We start from the raw sequence: 16,544 nt of genomic DNA, 5'->3' as shown, positions 1-16,544 counted from the left end.
AGAGTCGAGTTTATTGTTGATTTTTATTTCGTCGTAATAAAATTTACGAAAGTTATTTTTTTTTCATATTTTTTTTCTTACTAATCTCCTAATTGTCTCTAAAATGTTTTTTGAAAAGTATATTTTTAGTTCTGTATTTTTCCTCCCTAAATTATGAATTTAATATTATTTTATTTCAATTACAACAATTCATGGCTGTTAGATTCGCTAAGAACAAACAAAATGCAATGAAATAATCTAAAGTTATTTTGTGTATAGAATATTTCACTTTTATTAAAATTTTTATTACGTTAAAATTATTAAATCACGCAATTTTTTTAATTAATTAATTTATACGGGGTAAAAAAAAGTCTATTAAAAATAAAATATTTCGATGAAACTTTCTTACAATTAAGCGCAGTCGCACATACGAAACTTTCGCTGAGACATCATGAGTAATAGAGAAGTCGAATAACTAATTGTAATAATTAATTCATTTTAACATTTGATTTCGATAATATTTAATGAAATGCACTTTTTAGTATGGAAAGAAATTAGTTCAGACAAGAAACTTTATTTATTTTTTATTTTTTCTTTCTTTCAATGGGGAAAACGAAAAAGTATTCTGTAAGGTCGGACTACAGCGCCACACGTCGGGCACCAATCAGAAGGCGGCCAAGCGACGACGTCACATTATCCTATAGGAAGAACGGGGGGACGTATAACAGATTCAGCTCCGCGATCGTCTGCCACAAGGTAAAGATACTATCCCAGTTAACTGAGTGAGAATTTTAACGGTAAGTGATGGATTTATTATATTCAAAAATGTATTTTTTAAACGATAATTTCAAATCGGGTTTGAATTAATAAAATATAAGCGAAATATGAATAATTTTAGAAGTTTACTATCCCAAGAATCAACAAGACGTGTCGAACATTCCGGATGATCGGGATAACAGTACTTTTTTTTTTAAGTTTACGAGTTGATTTGAAATTTAAAGTAGGATTTTTTTTGTTTTTATGTAATTATTCGAGGGTACAATTGTTCTACAACCCTTGTCGGTCTGAAAGGAGAGCTTTGGCTTTCGATATCTTCTGATAAACCACACTCTTTGGGTGGTTGCCATGGATACACGTGCAGGAATAGTCCACGATAGTTTTCACCAGGGGTCACCATCGTCATATGTGGCATGAATGGACAAAGAAGTGCTTTAATTATTCTTCCCCCCTTTCAACACTTCATTTATTTACCATTCAGTGTTCCGTGACCGGTCGGGAGTGTTGCCAAACAAGAGGATGGACGGGCGCTGTTAAGTTTCGGAAGCTGTTTTATGTGGATTTGTAAGTAAACTAATCATTACTTAACCGGTTATTTATCTATTTAGTTTATTTGTTAAATTAATTACGTCATCCGTGATGTAATTCGTGATCGACGTCAGATGAAGGCAGATGTTGTTGATAAATTAAAAAAAAAAAAAAAAAAAGGAGGAGAAAAAAGTAAATGGTTTATGCAGATGGTTTATTAATAGTTTCTTGAACGACTTCCATTATTTATTACATCATTATTTATTATAATCGCTCGATTGAGTTTAGTTCTACAAATGGATATCTTCCTGTAACTTGTTAATTCCCAACAGTGGCTTTTTCTTGTTACCCAATTGGGACAATCATCTCTCCCTTAGCACAATGAGCATCCAAAACGTGGGAACCGGCGAGGGGGTCATATGATGAAGGTGGGATAAGGTTAACTAGTGCTGCCATCTCGCAACTAAAATTAAACTAAAAAAACGTACTTTTTAACAACAAAAGTCGAAGTTTTCTTTAAAGACTTGTATCTCGTCAACGAAAAATCAAATCTTCTTTTGCGAATGTGTAAGTCTCTTAAGAAAAATTAAATTCTATAAAACGTAATTATAAATTACGTTTTATAGAATTTATTATTATTATTATATATTATTATATTTAAATATTATTATAATAATATTTATTAATCTATAAAACGTAATTATAAATTACGTTTTTATTAATAAATATTAAAGTTTTTTTTATCAAAATATTTAGAATTTCAAGAGAAAAACGGTAATTTTTTCAGCTCATTTATCCTTTTTATTTAAAACCAAATTTCCAAAAAAGTTTTATTTCTGAATTCATTTATAATTAAAACGTTTTTAATCTTAATACTGTTTTTATTCAGATAATATATAGGATTTTGCAATAAATAAAACGAATACGTTTTATTTTTTTATTTTTCTGTTTTAGTGTCTTTAAGATAACTTGTCATGGGACATTATCGAACTCATTTGGTGCTGTTCTCTTATGTCTTTTTATCTTCTGCAGCATCAGGTGAGTTTTGAAATTATTTTAAAACTATTTTATTTAAGTAAAAGTTATTCGTTTCTTTAACAATATGTTACAAATAAATAAATATATATGTTTAAGTTAAACCGATTAACTTCGTACGTAATTACGATAGATCGTAAAATATATCTTGGAGAGCTAAAAGAAAAATAAAAGATTGGACGGTTGATAAGCTTGATATAAGGAAAAACAGGAAACTACCATCTTCATCCAGGTTCTCCCCTCTTTCTATCGATATCTAACTACAAAAACACATTCAGGTATAATGGATAGTCTTAAATGACCTGGCCATAATGTGGTAGACAATACTCAGTCACTTCCCTTTGCTGTCCACAATGCCGAAATACAAATTTCCCGTTCTTTTAATATTTTCAAAATTTTACTCATTGATATTTGCTAATTTTACGAAACTTAAATTTAAAAAGTTTTAAATTTACCGGAGTGAAGCTAAGTTAATTATTAAGTAATCGTAGTAATTAATATTATATTAGTTACATCTGATATTTATACCAAATAAATTGGTATTACGATTTTAATAATATAATTAAATTGCATTTTTATATGTAAATTTTATTGTGAAGTAATTTATTAAACTAATATAATATATGTCTTAAAAGACGTCTTTACGGGAAAAAGATTTTTATTACAGATTTTATTTATTTATTTATTTAAAAATTTCATTAACTAAATTTTGATCGAATTAGTAACAATTTTAATAGAATAGTTATGTGTTTTTGCTTGTTTGGTTAAATGCTATTGCTATTAGAGCTATAAAACCGAAGCATTCAAAAAATCGTAAACTCAAAAAATTTTATTGATTTACAGTTTAAACGTTTTTATTTATTATTTATCAAATTTCGTAAAATAAACTTTAAAACTGAACAAAAAATAGAAAAGAGGGAGAGAGAGAGTTCGATCTTTGCCACGAGGGACAAGCGATTACAAAGGATTAGATGAATTTGTTGCTGACCCGAAGAGATTGATGGAAAAACTATTACTAGACTTGAGGAGATTATTTATTTTTACCAATAGATTCGAACTTACAAATAAAAAAGTTTGAAATAAGAAAACAGCTTTACATTGAAGCTGTTTTATTTAGAATTTTTTTTTAATTCAGAAGACTACATTTTTGTATATTATTTAAACGTAACATTGTTCAAATTCCGTATTATTTAATAATATTTTAACAACATTTCATTAATATTACTAAAAAATTCATTTTAATTATGGAAGAGGGAAAAAATCTAAATTTTTTTCGTTTTTGATTATTCTCATCATTTATGTTTTTAAAGAGAAGGGATTGTTCGGGATAATCAAAAAGGCGGTCTGTCAGGAAGAGAAAAGATGTTGTATCACTTCTTTGTAACTCAGACAGATTAAGAAAATTAATGATTGCTGAATGCAAATAAGACAGCTCAAGATAATTTCTCAAACCGAACGTTGTTTCAAGTGTCAGAGATAACTATTAATATAAATAATTGTAGCATAATAGCGTTAAATATATTTTAAACATGATTTGTTGTCGTATTTTATTAAAGTATTTATTAATGTTTTATGTGGGAAATTACCATGACAGAAAAATATTATCACCGATAGTGTTTAATAATATTTTATGAGTATTACTTTAAGTTCTAGTATAACTTGTATCAATATAAAAATATAAATTGGTTTAACTTAATCGAATATATCTTCTTGTATATAATATATATATATATATATATGTGTGTGTGTGTGTGTGTGTGTTAATATAATCGACAAATTCATGAATTTGTAAACATTTTAATGTCATTAAATAAGTTAATCATTTTTTTTTAACATTAAAAACTAAAACGAAAAATATATATAACATATATTGCGGGAAAAGTGCTGCTATTTATTTTACATTTAAAAGAAATTAACACTGACTATTGACTCTATTTACTTCCATTTTGGCATAACCTTACAGTAAAAAATTGTTAATGCTTTTGATTCCTTGCCAAGGGTGATTTTAGTACTTTTACAATTGATTTTTTTGTCAAATAATTTTGTAATTTATAGTAAAAAATAAAAGTTTATCTGAAGTCTTAATTTACCTTTACGAAATAATTTAAAAGATATATTTGACGTTATTACAAAAATTCTCTCGTTATTTACAACTAATTATTCGTAAATTAATTAAAAAGAATCGAATTGTTTTATTAGGTACTCCTCGTCCAACCTGTTCTTTCTCAGGAAAATCATACGAAGCGGGAGAAACTTGGCATAGAAGATTAGAAAACTCAGGATCCATCTTTTGTGTCAGTTGCAGATGTAAGGAGGTGAGATTTGTTAGGAATTTGCTGAATTTTATGTAACAGTTCGATAATAAGAAGAGATTTGCAGGGACAAAAAGGAAAATAATCCGAACGATCTCATTTATTGCTAACTTGGCTAAAGTCCAAAGAAACAATAATAAAAATAACATGTAATTCTCGTAGGCCTATTTTGACATATTTCCTCCGGCTCTTATAAATATACGGAAAAATATCATTTTTTATGAGTAAAATGATTGTTAAACTTTTAAAAAATTACTTTATTACACGGTTTGAAAAATTTTTGAGTTAAAATAAATTATATAAATGCTTTAAAAATATCAATTAAAAAACAATATTTTCGGATAAGTACGCACGATGATATAAATCTTATAAAATGATACGAATTGGTTGAATCATTTGTTTAGGAAGGAGCAGTGAATTGTAGTAGTGTTTCCTGTGATAATTTAGACTGCAAAAATCGAGATGTTGAAAACGAAGAATGTTGTCGGTTCTGTCAAGGTAAGCAAGCAGAAAATTAGCAAAATATAAATAAAAACATGTTTATTCGTTTTCCTTATCAACATAACAATTTTAATTAGAAACATTATTAAAGTAACTAAATTTTGTAATTTACAATAATAGCATTTCGTTATTAAAATGAAAAAAAAGTTAACGTATTTATGTCGATTGTATTTTAAAACAATGCAATTAAAAAAAGATATAATTATATTTTACCTATATAAATTTTAAAATAATTTTATACGTAAGATGTGTTTTAAATATTTTCTGTTTAAATTCGATTTTAAAATTGTATCGTAATTTATTTTATTACAATTGACACTTTAGTTTCGGTGGAACTTCCACCCGTTGCGAGTCCTCAGGTATCTTGTCTTCACAATGGCAGAGTATATCAAGACAGCCAAACATTCACTTCTAATTCAACGGGATTGCAAACTCATTCACCAAATCAATGTGTTCAATGCGTTTGTCAGGTAAGGCTCGAGAATCCAAGGATCTCTTTTTAACTGTTTAAACAGATGTTTATTTTCTTACTTTTAACCAATTGTTAATATATATCTAATAAATAATTACAACAACATTGATTTTATTATGTATATTGATTTTTTTCTACCTTAATTTTTCTATTAAAACTTTATTATTATTATAATTATAAATTTTGCTCTTATTAAACAGGCAGGCCAGGTTCTCTGTCGATTAAAAACATGTCCCTCCCTACAGTGTACACAACCAATAGATCCAAACGATTGCTGTCCGTGTCAAGGTAAGACAAAGTCAATCAGTTCAAAATTTCGATATTTAAAAAAATTATGCATATTCAAGTTTTAACCGACCGTTTTTATTAATGCAGTTTTTAAATAAAAATATTAATTTAAATATAATATTACAACTAGCAAAAGTATTCATAAGTATGGAGGAAAATACTTATAAATAAATTCAGCAGATAAATAAGAATATTAATCTGAATATTTTATTTATTTCAAGCAATAGAATCCTGTAAAGACTTTTTAAAAACCTATGAAAATTATCGAAAAATACAAAAAATAAAGTTATATTTATAAGTAGTTTAATAAATTTTAAAACTACTCGTTTATAATTTGTATTTATAACAAAAATACCACATCAATAGTCATTTTCAGCAGACATTTTAAAACAGACGAAAGTACGAGTAATGTGAGTAATAAAATGCACAGCTTCAAAAATATGGGAGTTACATAATCTCAAATTCAAATTTCAGAAATAAGAGCTGTGCAAAATATTCTGCCGTATACATATTATTCGGTATATTAATTTTGATGTTTACCTCTACTTACTTTGTTGCAACATTAAGTTTTTATACGTTAATTATTATCACAGCATTATATTTTTTCAATTTAACAATACATATTTCCCTCTAATTCATCATTTTTTAAATTTTAATCTTTTTTATTTAATGCTTCCTCAAATTTTTATCACACATCATGCACGAAATTTAGGTATAAGCATGGATTGACCTCCGAAATTAATAGATTTAGGCCTATATTTTATATATAAATAATGCAGTTACACATTACTTTTCATAAAAAGAAACGAATTCAAAATTTAGTACTAGAATTCGGTTTATTCTGAACACTAATTGCAATAACGAAATTGCAACTGAAATTATAATAAAGCTTGAACAAGGATTAATTAAGTGATTAAGTAATCAATATTATAATTTTTCTAATTAGTCAAACTTTTATTTTCAACCGTTATTAAAAAATGTATTTGCAAATCATAACGATTTAGGCAGATAGCTGCTTATTTATACAACGTAGTTAATCATACAAATTTATCATCTCAAGCAATATATTTACAGAGCATCTAAGTAGAATATATAATTTTTAAATATTTAAGTTGACGTAAGTTAACATATTTTAACCGTATCGCAAGTTAAATTACAGTAACAGAGCATACAGTAAATCATACAAAAAAGTAAATACGATATAATTTCCTTTTTATTACTATTTATATTTTTATTCTTTAAACTTTATTGCTTATCTATTTATCTATATAACAAAAATTGTTAATAAAATATGTATAGATCATTTCTACGATAGGAAAAATGATCGATGGGGAGGTAATTGTCGTCCACTACAAGAAATTGGTTAGATATCTTGCGAATGTATTCACCTATTGCCCCGAGGAATCCGGATTCGAATCCGATCCGGATCCTGGGATTTTTCGTGGGTAGTTCCGGGTCGGGGCGTTTTTCCCGTCTATCTCATTCATATTGGACGACCCCACGGCGATTGTGGATTAAAGATAAGGTAAAACTGAAACCTGTCGTATACTGCTTGTAAGCTAGTGCCTCACGGAAACAATTCCAACCCTATCCAATCCAATAGGAAGAGAGAGTTTAGAATCAAGTCCGAGTAATTCCGGATTCCATGTAAATCACTTTATCAGTATATCTGAGAATGGCAATGTGAAGTCCTAACGGGTTATTCACTAACTCGTTTATTATAAGGTAGTATTCGCTGCGCATTATTGTAATAATTTCAAGTTTTTAAGTTAATACAAAATTCACTCATAATTTTTATTGCGAATAATCGAAATCAAACTTAATGTTATATTAAAGTATTTTAAAGGCTAATTTTCGTCGTAATGAATTTTAAATAGAAAATATAATGCTGATATTTAAACTTAATGAAAACCATTTTCTTTGAACTTTAACCAATTTAACTAATGAAAATCGTTTGTAAAAATAGTCTAGCAACCAATCGGAGTTTGTACGTGTTTTGATAGCAATGAGTTTGCCGTGTGAAACGGAAAACGCGTTTATTCTTTTCAACTGTTTATAGTTATGATATTAATATGAATAAGAAATAAAAGTGAAGTGATGAATCGAAGTAACGTAAAAAGCAAAAATTGTTAGGATCATACGTTGTCTCACGCGTTAATTTTTCGATGAAATTACTAAATTTTATTTAGAGTAACGGGTTTGTAAATTTATAATACACACAATGCAATATTTGCATTGTTTTTAACGAAAATATTATAAAAAATATTATTAATAATTGTCAAAGGAAACGAACGTAATTTTGTCATCTCGATCGATTAGTTGATTGGTTACACGAAATAAGAGAATGAAAGAAAATTCACCTAAATGAACTTTTCGACCAAAAGAACTTAAAGTATAACGAACAGGCTACCAGCGATGTTACTATAGCAACAGAACCTGTTTTCCCTTAATGTTTTATCTATCCCGTGCAGCGAGAATCAGCCCTTAATAGACTGCATCGTACGGCGTACTGTAATACGCTACACGGCAGAATTGAATGAATATAAATTACGATATTGCGAATTTTTGTGACTTTTCTATCGCGGTAATTAAATAAATTCAGTGAACTTGGAAAATGACTTATTTTTCCCTTCAGATGATAAGTAAAATTTTGTAAAATAAAATACTATTGGATAATTCGCAAATTTCTAAACATTTGCAATGACTATCTAATTAAACATTCGCCGATATCTAATAGATTTTCTGCTGATATATTTACTATAACGAAATCCTTTGTTTTTATTTAACTTAGATTCTCTAATTATGAACAATATCTAAAGTACCGGTAACCGAAAATAACTTGTATTTTATTGACTTGTATGATTTATATCAAAGTAAATATAATTATTAGAATCATTTTGAACACTTATAAATCTAGTTTAATGAACGATATGACTATAAATATCTTAGTAATATAAAAATAGGTTTTTATCCTGAGACAAAAAAGTAAATACACTAGAAGACAGAGCTTTTATAAATGGAGAAATTAAGTAAAATACTGAAATAATTTTTTGAATAGTTTATAATATTTTTAATAGAAAATATAAGGGATACAATTTCTCAATTACATCACTATCAATAATATATATTATATTTTACTTCGCGTTATTTCTTTTAATTTATTTTCCATTTTCGTAGTAATTATTTACTGACAACAAATTTTATTTAAAAATCAAAACTTTATTGTCAGTTAATTAACAGATGGCAAGTGTTTCAAATTAACAAATTTTTTATTACAGGGCTTGTATCAAATAATATTTTTGCCTAACACGGTAAACTTTTGTTCTTTTTTAAATAATCTTTCTTATTGTTTAAATAGCGATATCTAAAGGTTATGTGCAAAAATACAATTTTAAGAATGATTTATAGTAAAAATTTCGGCGGATTAAATTTTGATTAATTAAGAATAAAAAAAAATGTTTTACTGTCTTCGTTTATGAGTTTATATCCTGTTCTGACAAAAAGAGCAGGTTATTTCATAAAAAGTGTTACAATTGAAAATCAATTATAAACAAATTTGAAGGAACACAGTTAACATTAAAAGGTTTTTGCATATTTTGTTTGGTCTTCAAGTGTAATACTTTTAAGGGAAAAAAACACTTCTGCCTTAATTTTTTAATTTCTATTGAAATTTTTACAATACTAGAATAACTTAAAATTAACGCCATAAATTAATTAACGAAAACAGAAAGATTCTCTCAATAACATCGCATTTTGAATTTATATTCTGTATTTTTAATTATAGGTTTTATAAATTAATCTATTTTTCAACCCAAATATGCCGAAATCTTAATTTTTTTAAAAAAAAATTTTAAGTGCTTATTTATGCTTATTGAAATAGGACGGATTTAAAGGAGGAAAAAATGATCTATTTATTTTAAAAGTACTGATAATTTGGAGGACTAGAAATAATATCGCAAGGTCATCTTTGAAAATGTACTTCACAGTAATTGCGAAAAGACAAGTTTATTATGGTAAATGACCTAGTACAGTCCTGAACGTTTAATATCGATACAGTATTATGGCTTACGTGGCAGAACACACTCTTGCCAATGTCTGTTCTTTTCCTTTTATTTTATATTATTTGTCTTCTAATTTAAGTAATAAATTGCGCCATTAGCGAATTTATCTATTCAAACAATTAGTCCGCTTTGAAATATTTTTCTATGAAATTTAAATGTAAAATTGTATTTCATGTGCTATATTACTAAACTGAAACATGATGTAATCTATTTAGTTTAAAGAAATGTTAATTAATTAATGTCAATTAATTAATTGTCAATTAATCGTGTCTGTCTTACTCTATTTCAAATTGTTTTTTTAAAAAATATAAAATTTAGCGAGACAGGCGTTGACTGTTGTCAAAAATAATTAAAGTTTTTTAAAAATTAATTATGCTCGTAGCAAATATGACGTACGCAATTTAATTTCTCAGCAGTTTAACTACGTTTATCATAAAATTTTCAAATATTCCGAATTAGAATGATACATAAAAGTCATTCGATCGAGTTAAAATATTCTATAAAAAATAATATAATAACAAAATTGTCACAATTTGAATGAACTGAATATTCTAATAATTAAACATTTGAAATGTTATCAGTATTTTCCAGAATGAGAATGGACCCAATGTTCATTCATCTAAATACACGAAGGAAATATTTCCGTGTTCGTTACGAAATAGAACATAATACATATAGAAAATTAAAAGATATGTTTAAACCATTATAACTTATTTGAGATTCTTGGCATATTTTCAAAAAATTTGATATATAAAACAAAAAAGTTACACAACGTCGTATGATGTGATTATTAAATTTTTGAAGTTTATATTCTATTCTACGTATTTCTCATTGCTGCCGTAGCGTAGCTTCGTTGCTCAGCTAAGGCGGCAGAATAATACACATTCAAGATCTGGCACATCGGCTACATTCTTCTTCTGGGAAATACTAGTTTTTTAATTGGAAACTAATCATTCAATTATTTCTATTCAAAAGTGTAATATTCTATTAATAAATTTAATTTTAAAAATCTTTAGTTCAGATCACACGTAAAGATTTAAACATGTTGATCTTATTTAAACGTTCAACTAGTGATGAATTCGCACCTCCCTTATTTGTTCGTTTAAACTTTAAAGTAAAAAAAAAAAAAAAAAAAAAATGCCGTAAACATTAAAAGAATTTCTTAACTAGTCACAATTTTGCACGGAAAGTTATTTTCATCCTTGAAAAATTAATTTTTGCACGTAAGAGGCAATTTTGTACCTGTTAGGAAATACTGCTCTTGATTGTCTGGTAGTTTCCTATTACAATGCAATGAAAACAATGACTAATTAAACGAGTTATTTAAATTAGCCGCCTTGATTTATTTTCATCGCAGACAGTTGAAAACAGTTTCAGTTTTTTGATTATTTAATTATTTCATAAATTAAAATGATATTAAAAGCAATTGGATATTATATATAGAATGGATTATTTATTTTAAGTATTATTATTAATAATGGAATTTTAAAAATTATTTGCAAACATTTTCCCAATTAATTTGAAAAATGTAAAATTATTGCAATATCATTTTAACGTTAAACATACGAGAGAGAAATCGTAAGAATTTATCTGAAAAAAAAGAAATTTTATACATTTGAATGATTCATTCGTATGAATCCACCATTACATTCAACTATTAATAATAAGATTGGGAAAAGTTGAATAGATGAATAATAATGCAGAGAAAATATTTTAAAATAAAAATAAAACGAATTAAATTATTATTTATTGGATTTAAGATCTGTTTATAAAAATTGATAAGACTTGAATATTCTAAAGAATTGAATATGGATTTTATGATCCTGTATATAAAGTCGTCGATCGAATTTGCTACTTCCGAAATTAATTTCATTTCAGACCCTCGCACGGTAAGTTTCCCCTTTCATTTTCATTGAAATCCGATAGACGGAATTCTCATCAGAGTAATCATCAAAGTCTTTTTATTGAAAAAAAATGTTAGGAGAAGAAAAAAGAATTACATTAACGAAAAGAAAAATCGATAGAATGCCCTTAAAATTGTTAATGAAGTCTTCCTCAAAGGAAACGATTCCTTAAGTTTTTATATCTAAATAAATTCAGTTGTCTAGTCTTATATTTCGCAACCGTCAATTGAGTCGATCAATTGATTCATAAAATTTGCATTTACACACATTCTCTTCTAGTCTTGATTAAGCAATTTACTTATTATATTTCCTCTTATCAATATTTCAAGAGAAAAAGTGCGCATGCTTAGCCATTTCCTTTATCTGTTTCCATTTAGTTAATGCCTATGCAGTTTCCTAATTCGTGTCAATGCTCGAAGAAGTAATAAAAATAAATCGCATCGGTACGAAGAATAGTTTAAACTTTATTTATTTTTATTATTAATTTTTGAATGTCTTTATAAATATTACGTTACTTACTTTTTAATTTCAGCACATTTTTATATTTTTTGATTGTTTTGTTTTTAACCCCTGTGTTGTCCCGTAGATTTAGTAACCCTTTTTGTTTTGTAGGTGGGACCAACAAGGATCAACTTGAACCGAGTTCTGTGCTTGTAACATTCCTCTTATCACAAGGGACGCAAACAGGTGAACATTGTTTTTCTTTGAAAAAGATTAAAAAGTTGTATTTTAAGCCAGAAAAGCGTCCTTCTATAAATTGTTGATCAATTGCACGAAATAAATTCGCATTGATCAAACTGCAAGCGGAGTTTTAGTCGTTTCTGTCAGAATGCCAGACTCGTCTAGACATAAGTTCAAGGTTGAAGTCGTATTAAATCAAAGGAAACGACCGAATGGCGAGACATTCGCCTAGTTATTTCTTTATTGATAAAATGTAAATAAGGATATATTTCCATATTTTAAAACAGAAGTTGTCTTTCTCTTTTTAGAATATAGAACTATTATGGAATTTTTGAATATCTTTACAATAATTGTCTATCGTAAGAAAACTCTATGTCGGAAATTTCGCGGATTTTATCCACAAATTTTATTTTACAGAATATTATAAAGTTAGTACGTTACATCTATTTGTTGGTTTATTTTTAATTATTTTTTTTTATAAGATTGTTTGGAGATAATTTTACTTTAGATATTCGTATAAATTTCACTCAATAGATCCAAAAAGATGAATATAGATTAGGCCTATTATATTTAGTAATGTATTATGCATTCGTTTTTACAGTTTATCTGTAAATCTTAAAATTTTCAGAAATGATTTATCGTTTTTCCTTCTGTTTTTGTATCTATCATATTTTCGTTTATATCCAAATGAAGATATTTAAAAAGAAAATTTTATGACAAATTCTTGTAGATAATTTCATTTAGAGAATTCCATTTGAAATAGAAAAACTGAAACCAGACAATTATACAGTACTTGTTAATGTATTGAATATATAATGCGTTCTTAATAGATAATGAAATTGCCCAGTTGTATTTTGCATTATTCATTAGGGAAAAGGAAAAATGCGTTTAATCAATATTTTTATTTATTTAGAAATTCTATATTACAAGTACTTGGTTTTTTTTTTAAATTAAAACGCTCCACTATTTAATATCTAAATAATAAAATGTTAACATTCTCATAAAATCTTTTACAAGATAGAACATTTAGGAATAATATAAAGTAAATAAAGTAAAAATTTTAATATTGTATGCTTCGTTTCCACATCACCAGCAACCAGAAACATACCAGAAATAAAATCACCGAAACAAATGTATTTTCGTTCTTGTTCTGTTTCTGTTTTAAGTTATCAGAAATTGAGCAAAGAAAATTTTTCATCGACTTCTCGTGGCGAATAACATAGGCTAACTATATGTACCTTTTTTCTTTTTCTGTTCCGCCCAGCCTTCTCGCCGTTTTAGTAAAATTTTCACTTTTGTCCTGTTTTGGAAATCAAAAACTTAGATTTTTACTTTGTATATTAAATACATTTATTTATTGTATTTCGAACTCGTGATTTGTTAGAAAATGTTCAGTTTGCGTTGGTGAGGATCATAAATTTGAATAACAGATGCCTGTAAGGCAAGAAATACAGAATAGTTTCAGAGACTTTAACGAGCATATACGAACAGAAACAGATGAAATTCGATTCTACGATCAATGAGCATTAAGAAAGACAATAATAATCAAACACTTGGAGAATGGAAATGAAGAAAGAATTGACAGATGGATTGAAATATTTAATGAAATACACAAAAAGGATTTCGAATTCGAAGATTTTAATAATTTGATAGAATTAGTCCTTTCTTATCAGGAACTACAGCTTCCGTAGATAGAACGTTTTCACTTGTGAATTTCCTACGGTCTAAAGAGAAGTCGAGATTAAATATTGAAACCATGAAAGCAATGCTAATTATAAAGTAGAATAGGGACTTACAATATGGTAAAATAAAAATTTTTAGCCACAGTATTAGATTTTTGAAAATAAAATTTTAGTAAATATTAGTAAATTTTCGAAAATAAAATTGATATACTATTTTACGTCATAAAATCAATATCAATAATAATGTACTAATAAATTAATAATGCTCATCTACATTTCTTGATGGAATTTTAATAAGAGAGAGCACGTAAACCTCGCATCAAGAAAATATAGTCAGCCTACAATAACAAAAATAAGCCAAAATGAATGACGTACTTTGTCAATGTTACATGTCTTATCAATATGAAATTTGTTCACTTATCGAGGCAAGGTTAAATCACTCATAAACGAATTCTTTTATTTTCTCCTTCTGCATTTAATTTGAAAATTTTAAGTTATGGAATAGTGCTGCAAGTACAGTAGAGCGTCGATAAGTGGAACGTCGGTAAGTGGAATGGCCGGAAAGTGGAACGATTTTCAGTCGGACTGTGTCGTGCTGAATCGAATGTTTTTGATACTAAATTTACTTCTAAAGTATAATTTTCATGTTTTTTATATTCTTTAATATATTTATTTTGTTTGTACAAAATGCAGAAATAATTTTTAACGATACGATAGCCTCGATGATTATTATAAAAATTTTCGTTAGGCTTAAAATCGACGAAAATTCAACACGAAGCGACACGCAACGGAGAAAAATTCAACAGGAAGCGATACGCAACGGAGAAAAATTTGAATATCGGACAGGTTAATGTATTTTTTCGTACAAAGTCGGAAACTGGAACAAATCATTAACTGGAAGGACCCCAGTCTCCAATTGGTTCCACTTATCGACGCTCTACTGTAATTAGAAAAGTTACGTCACCAAAACATCACTCTGCAATTAGTTCAGTGTAAAAACGGAATGTACGACGTAACAGGAAAGCAGAACTTTCTTTTCCTCTGGAGTCCGTTCAATCCGAAATTTCTAGACAAGAAGTGATATTACGTCTGTTTCTGGAATATTTTCTGGTAATATGGAAACCAAGCTTAAAATTTCAATGGAAAATATTATGTAACTATAAAGACGTTGCATGATAATTTAATCAATGTTTTTATTAATAATTTTCCAATTTAGGAAATTGTCTTGGTACCATATTTATTATTTGCGAAATTTAGAATTAAAATATGATGATAAAAATTAGATTTAACATGCTATTAGATATAATACTATGATTTCTAATTTTTAAATTCGATTAATTAAATTGCGTTCTACTTATTGTAGATTATCATTATTCAATATTCACTGTTTGCTTAAATTCACAATGGTAACAAATCATTATATGTTAATATTATCACATATTCTATTTGGACTTAATTATGACAGGCTTTTTGAGAACACCGTAAAAACGAATAGAGACTAGTTGCATGAGGAAAACGTTTATTAGTCTATGGCAGGGGTGGAAAACCTATGGCACGTGTGCCCAAAGTGGCACGTAAGGAGGAATTATCTGGCATGTAACGCATCATACGATTTCGATTTATCACCTGTTTTTTTTTTTTTTTAAGGGATGATAAATCGAAAAGCTGATTGAAAAAGAATGATCGGGTAATAAACCAAAAGGTTTATCACTCGATCATCCTTTTTCAATCAGCTTTTTAACATTTATTCTAATAAAGCATATTCGTTTAATTTATTTAAATATCGTTATTTGAAGACTAAAACGTTGGCACGCATAAACGTCTTTAAATCTAAGTATGCTAAGTATGTTCAAAAACGTTCGCCACTTCTTGTCTATGGAGTAATTTCCTCAATAATACTCTGTGTTCTGTTCGATAATTGTATCAAACAAGGGTAATTAATTATATTTTTGTCTATAAGTTCTTTACGATTGAATTTTAGTGAAATTGCTTGCTTTCAATTAAGTAGACAATAAAAAGACAGTATAATAATTGTTAAAGTATACAGTATTTATAAATTAGAAATTACAAAAACTTAACAACTATAAACATTTATTTATAAACAATCAAGGACTTTAATAAGGGATGTCGTGCATATGCCTTATTATTTATAAGGAAAAATCTGTAATATTAACAGGTAACGCAATTCTAATTTAAAATATCATAACTATTAAATTTAACTTATTTTTACCTTTACATTTTACATCTATAAATCTGTAATGATAAATATTATGTTAAAAATTACATTAAAAAATTATTATAAGGCAAAAATCTTATTTTTTGGA

General features: G+C 27.2%; 1 protein-coding gene across 4 annotated transcripts in view; it reads left to right on the top strand.

Annotated features, from left to right (window-relative positions):
* The first annotated feature begins 629 nt into the window (after nt 1-629).
* LOC136983233 (chordin-like protein 1) overlaps nt 630-16,544 on the top strand; it is a 60,033-nt gene continuing 44,118 nt past the window's right edge. The window contains exons 1-8 of one of the 4 annotated variants that reach the window (XM_067279916.1): nt 630-776; nt 1,238-1,320; nt 2,239-2,322; nt 4,519-4,634; nt 5,036-5,129; nt 5,457-5,602; nt 5,805-5,892; nt 12,470-12,544. In XM_067279916.1, the coding sequence (XP_067136017.1) occupies nt 2,259-2,322; nt 4,519-4,634; nt 5,036-5,129; nt 5,457-5,602; nt 5,805-5,892; nt 12,470-12,544 (583 nt within the window). In that variant the 5' untranslated portion in view covers nt 630-776; nt 1,238-1,320; nt 2,239-2,258. Of the gene's footprint in view, nt 777-877; nt 1,321-2,238; nt 2,323-4,518; nt 4,635-5,035; nt 5,130-5,456; nt 5,603-5,804; nt 5,893-12,469; nt 12,545-16,544 lie in introns of all 4 variants that reach the window. The other 3 variants (XM_067279917.1, XM_067279920.1, XM_067279918.1) reach the window with 3 other exon arrangements.

Source organism: Centruroides vittatus, unplaced genomic scaffold (genome assembly GCF_030686945.1).
Source record: "Centruroides vittatus isolate TY-2023 unplaced genomic scaffold, ASM3068694v2 contig_879, whole genome shotgun sequence".
Classification (NCBI taxonomy): Eukaryota; Metazoa; Arthropoda; class Arachnida; order Scorpiones; family Buthidae; genus Centruroides; species Centruroides vittatus.
Note: the sequence above shows the minus strand (reverse complement) of the source record. Positions and strands in the feature narration are given on the sequence as shown.